Source organism: Seriola dumerili, unplaced genomic scaffold (assembly GCF_002260705.1).
Source record: "Seriola dumerili isolate Sdu_G_001 unplaced genomic scaffold, Sdu_1.0 BDQW01000592.1, whole genome shotgun sequence".
Lineage (NCBI taxonomy): Eukaryota > Metazoa > Chordata > Actinopteri > Carangiformes > Carangidae > Seriola > Seriola dumerili.
In genome coordinates this window covers 239,531-245,618 of record NW_019174847.1, presented here as the reverse complement: position 1 = coordinate 245,618, position 6,088 = coordinate 239,531, and the positions used below count along the sequence as shown (strand labels likewise).

The following is a 6,088-nucleotide window of genomic DNA, read 5'->3' as shown; positions in this document are numbered from 1 at the left end:
TGTGTGTGTGTGTGTGTGTGTGTGTGTGTGTTACCTCGACTCCCTCAGAGAAGATGAAGAAGGCTGTGAAGATGAGGAAGAGTCCGTTGACGAATCCCGCCAACACCTCTGCTCTCACATACCTGAAACACACCAGACAGACATGAGAGACAGGTTCTCTGTGGTCCTGCAGTCAGATCTCGTGAACAGGGGGCTCCAGGGGTCAGGGGTCAGGGGTCAGGGGTCTCACCCATAGGAGAAGCTGTCGTTGGATCTCCACTTGGAGATGACGGAGGCTGCCAGACCTGCCAGCAGAGCGGTGCAGTCGAAGAACATGTGGAAGGAGTCTGAGATCAGACCTAGACTGGAGAGAGAGACACACACACACACACACACACACACACACTAACACACACACTAACACATACGTGGCACATCCTGAGGCGAACAGCCGGACCAGCAGCCGGCCTGACGCCGGCTCCTTCGGCTTACCTGTTGCTCCAGATGCCGTACATGAGCTCCACGAAGGCGAAGGACAGGTTGAGGCAGAGGAAGGAGAACAGGTTCCTGGAGGTTTTATCCGCCAGGATCGACCTGAAAACAAGAGCCACAAACCTCCATCACAGTCTGAACCGGAGCCATACACCCGCGAAAACCGGGTCAGCCACAGCTGACGATCTCAGTGTCACACATACACAGTCGGTAACTCCCGTTAACGACCGACAGGCAGATTAAAGTCGGTCTGATAGAGACCGTCAGAGGCTGGATGAGGCTACACGGTTAGCATCAGGCTAGCGGCGGACCATTAGCCGCCGTTAGCACGGTGAGTTTACCTGAACCAGCCGGAGAGCTTCACCAGCAGGTTAAACTTGGCGGGTTTGTACTCATCGTCTTTAATAGATAAAGGTAACATCTTCACACCTGAACACACACACTCACACACACACTCACTAAGCAGACGTAGCCTAGGTATGCTAACTGACAACTTCCGGCTCGCTCAGATTTCACAATAAAGGCGTTTAAAAGCGCTCCAGTTACTCAAACACTGACTGATGTTCCTGCAGCAGCAGCGATATGTGTCACTACTACTACTACTATTAGTACTACTATTAGTACTACTGATGCTACTACTACTAAGATTAGTACTACTACTACTACTACTACTACTACTACTATTAGTACTACTGATACTACTTATACCAGTGGTGGAGAAATACTCAGATGTTTACTTCAGTACAAATACCACACAGTACTTAGTACTCCATTACAAATAAAAGTATAATCAGTAAACTGTACTTGAAGTGTCAAAGTAAAAGTCCTCAGAGCAGAGACTGTGGCTGTAGTTTAAAAATTGTTCTGTGGTTTGTTCCGAACAAAGCACCATATCTGACAAAGTGTCATATATTAATATTATTATATTTATATTCATACATAATATCAATATATGAATATGTAATGCTCCTGTTGGAGATGAACTCCTCAGATAGATGTAGAGCAGTAAGAAGAGACCCTCTGATGGAGGAGAACAAAGTAAATGTAGTTAGTTACATTCCACTGATACAGACATCATCATGGACTCATGATGCCTTCACTGCTCACACACTCATTCAGATCATTATTGCTAAAAAAAGAAAAAGAAATGAAGAGAAACACCAGGACAATAGATTAATGAAGGATAATCATAATCACTCTCTCCTTTAATCTAATCCTGTTCATCATCAACAGAACAGAGCAAAGCTTCCTGTACAAAAAACGATAAGAAACAACATCTTGTTCCTCCTCCCCCTCCTCCTCACCTGTCCCTGTATCTTCTCTTTGTGTATTGGTGACTGATTCTTCAGATTCTTTGTTCTCTGTGTTGAAACTGTCCGTCAGTGTGAGCAGCAGAGGGAGGCAGAGCTCTGTGTGTGGAGCCTCAGTCTGACCCCTCCCTCTGTGGAGCCTCAGGTTTGTTGACACTGAGTCAGCTCTGAGTTGGAGGACAAAGTCTGAGCTGCTGGATCAGAGCTGATTCTTCGTGCTTTACTTCAGCTCCACACAGTGTTCACCAGTCAACAACAACAATACAACAATACAACAAAACAACAACAATACAACAATACAACAATAATAAAACAATAACACAGAAACAATGTGAGATTCTTAAATCTCTCTGGTCTAAATTTAATCCCACAATGACTGTAAATGTTCATCAGTTGGTCTGTTGTTGTGATGTAGCTACAGGTCAGTACTGATCCCTGTTTCAGCTGAATCAGATGTGATCAGCTGTGATCACTTCCTGTCTGCAGTGTATCATGATGTACAGACTGTGATACTGAAGTAGTGAAGGTTTCATTAAAACATTAGATTCAGTGATGAAGTTATTAGGCCACAGTCAAGAGGAGTCACTGATAAGTTTCCATGGCAACTAAAAACGCAAACGCTCCACCAGCAGCAGCTCCATCCTCCTCCTCTCTGATTAAACACCAGCCGCCAAAGGTTAGATCAGGGACAGGAAGTGGAAGTGATTGGTCGGCTGATGGCGCTCCCTCTCACAGCTGGAGAGACGGCTCAGTTATCAGCACTCTGACAAGCAGCTTCTGAGTGAACAGAGTTTTCCAGGAGTCTGTTTTGCTTCGTTTACATTTTTATTTTCTTGCTTTTATACTGTATGTCTAATTATTTGATCTAATCATATTTTATTCCTACCTTTTAATAGTTTTAATTTACATATGTTATTTCACTGATCGTTTTTGGCCCTATTTTATTTTCTTACTGGTTTTTAATTCGTATCATTTATGTGTTTGTTTTAATTTGAACAGTTTTTTCCTCACACAGAGTTTTCGCTTCTCCTTAACTTTCACTGCAGCTTCCACCTTTACTGTACACAGTAAATAAAACTTTGCTTCAGATACCTGTCAATCAACACACCAAGGTTATTAACATTAACTAAACTAACGAAATAATGAAAACCAGATGTGAAAAAACATTTTCATGAACTGAAATAAAAATAAATATGATGCTTTATAAAAACGAAAACTAACTGAAACTGTGTGTGTGTTTAAAATGAAGAAATGTCTTTCGTGTGTTTCACATCAGCCTGAAGTGTTTGAGGAATGTCAGATGGAGCAGTATCTCACAGCTGATTGGCTCTCAGTGAAGGACATGTGACCTTTAAGTGTCCAAGTCATTCACTGTGTTAATGAAGTGTTTTATAGTTGATTAACTGCAGTGATGAGCCGCAGCTGGACAGTCCAGTTTCCCGCTTCAGACTGACACAAGCTCAGTGATTGTAGCAGGACTCTTTATTGTGAAAGTTTCCCCTTATAGATTTAAACACACAATAACTGACAGAAAGTAAAGACGAAAGAATGTTACCAAGAGAACTGGGAGAACCCTAGTTCTTTAGGTACTCGATGAAACAGATTTCACTTGTGAACCAAGTAAAATTGAAGTTAGAAAACAGAAAGTTTCCTTCAGACTGAAAACAAGCTCAGTGAACATATTAAGACTTTTATTGTGAAAGTCCTCCCTCAGTGATCATAACAAAACTTTTATTGTGAAAGTCCCTCAGTGATCTATATCACAGATATCATTTTATTTATTTATGTATTTAGGCTACATGTATCCCAGCATGCACCTGACAATGATAATCACTGAATGATGTGTCTTCAGTCTGAACATCATCATCAGTATTAAACATCAGAGGGGCGGAGTATTTCCTGGACAGGTACAGGTGACATCAGCAGGTAGGGCTCAGGTAACACAGAACTGATCTGTGTTCAGGCCCCCGCTCAGTCTGGGGGGGGTCCACCAGCCGTCCTCAGTCTGCACCAGACCTGGTTCAGAAGGAAGTCCAGAAGAAAGCTGAAGACCAGGTTCAGGACCAGATCCAGGACCTGCTGTAGCTGCAGCTCCTGGTCCTGTTGTAGATCTGCTCCTATGACCTGCTGAGTCCTGTGAAGTGGATCCATGTGGTTCTGATGTGAGACTCCTCAGACCAGGAAACAAAGAGCTGCAGCTCCTCTTCTCTCAGACAGGAAATACCAGTGGGACAGGAGATTATAATGACAAGACGCAGCAGAACGCTTCGGCCTCTCTTACACAACAGCACTCAGAGGTCAGAGGTCACGGAGGCCCAGCAAGACAGTGAAGGCCACATGACTGAAAAACACCAGATGGAGCAGAAAAGACACATTTATCAACACTTTCACTTCGTTTCAGCTGAATCTGCATCAACAGAGCCAACCCAGGACCGGATCACTGAGCAGGTCCACTGGGCACAGGACCAGGGTCATCAGGGGTCAGGGGTCTCAGAGTCCCAGGGGGGCCACATTTTGTACACTGTGCTGTAGTAGTTAGTAAAATATCTGTGCTGTCAGTGTGGGTCTGTTGAGACAGGAAGCTCTGGACTGAAGTCAGCAAAACACAAAACCACCACAGAGACACAAAGAGCAAACAAACAGACACACAGAGACACAAAGAGACACAGAGACACAAAGAGAAAACAAAGACACAAAACCCCCTTTGAGACAGGATGTTTCTGATTTTCACAATAATGCTCAGGTGGAAGAAGGCCATCCTAGAGACTGGTTTTACATGTGAAGTGAAGGACACGTGCAGGTCAACAGTGACTGACTGTAGCAATGAGACTGAGGTCAAACCATCCAGAGTAACTATATTATCAGACGATGTGTTCAGGGACAAGTCCAGTCTGTCTCAGTAAGGAGCTGCTGCAGAGACAGAACACATACAGGTTCATGTTCACATAAACTAGAGATGTTTATTTTGGTGGTTTTAAGTGTGAAGCAATGGGATCGGTCTAATTCCTGGCTCTGTGTCAGTTGTCAACATGAATCCTCTGAGCTGCTTAAAGAGCTGAACGAATGAATTAAATGTCCTGGTGGTTTTTTTCTTCAACACAAAGCTCATTGGCTCTCCAGCCCATCGTCATGGAAACAGGAAGGTTTCAGATGTGAGGAGGAGTGAATGTGGATCAGACCTGCAGTCTTGGACCAGTTTCACGTCTCACAGTCTCTTTGTTTGTCACTCTGCAGTAAAATCATTCTCTGTCATTAGTCAAAGTGATTTAGTTTCTCTGGTTCTGATTCAGCCAGTGTCTTGAAGTATTATGTGTCACTTCATTTTTAATTATTACTGAATCATGTGGCACCAAATAAAACAGCAAAACTTAAAACTGGAGGATGAGTGATTAGTTTTGACGGGGAACAGTTCAGGTGTGAACCTGAACCATCAGCTTCTGAGTTGCTCCGTGTTTGTTCTGATACATTAAAGGTTAAAGGTGTTTGATTTGAAAAGTACCAACAGTTTTATTAATTGAAGCCTTTTACACAGACAGGAGAGATGAAGCTGAAGTCACAGTGAGAGTTTAAACCAGCAGTTTTAATGAACGAGGACGATTCCTCTCAGACTGTGTTTTAAAGTGTTTTCAGCTCTGATGGTTTGAAAAGCAGTGAAGATGTTTCCATGGTTACCAGCTGAGACATCCTGAAGACTTCCAGTAAACACTGAATGTGAAAGAAGTGAAAGGGAAATCTGATCAGCTACTGATTCACAGGAAATTCCAAAAAAATTCCCAGGAGATCAAAGTATGTTCCAAGAAGCTCTGAGACGGAAGTGAAGAAATAAATATCTTTAATAAAAGCACAGAGTGAGAAACTGTACACGTATCTACATACAATTCATATCAATCAAGAACTCCAGCAGATCATTCAAGACAAACACAGGAACAATGTGGTTCTGTCTGCAGAACACAATGACTGAAGACACAGCTATACCAAACTGAGAAGAACATTCAGACAACTGAAGCTTTTAGTTTCTGAGGTCAAGTCACGGCTGAAATGTTTGGAAGCCAAAGCCAAAACTTCAATTAAGAGCAACAGCTCTGCTTCAGTTTGACTCTTCTGGTTAAAGGGACAGTTCACAGAGTTAGTTACTGAAAAGTCACTGATTCAACAGAAAAATCAATGAGCTGCAAAGCTGCCACAAGCTGACAGACGACTATACTGACGGAGGTCTTTATTACTGATCATATATTACATCATTTAGCTATCAACCATCGTGTTCCTCAGGCTGGACTGTTTGGAAGTGGTAGTCTCATGTTTGGAAG

General features: G+C 42.9%; 1 protein-coding gene across 1 annotated transcript in view; it reads right to left on the bottom strand.

The window, feature by feature from the left end:
* slc30a7 (solute carrier family 30 member 7) overlaps positions 1-981 on the bottom strand; it is a 7,814-nt gene extending 6,833 nt beyond the window's left edge. The window contains exons 1-4 of the mRNA XM_022764856.1: positions 813-981; positions 472-573; positions 230-343; positions 35-122 (exon numbers count right to left, since the gene is read on the bottom strand). Coding sequence (XP_022620577.1) covers positions 35-122; positions 230-343; positions 472-573; positions 813-892 — 384 coding nt within the window. The 5' untranslated portion in view covers positions 893-981. The remainder of the gene's footprint in view (positions 1-34; positions 123-229; positions 344-471; positions 574-812) is intronic.
* Between the last annotated feature and the right edge of the window lie 5,107 nt (positions 982-6,088).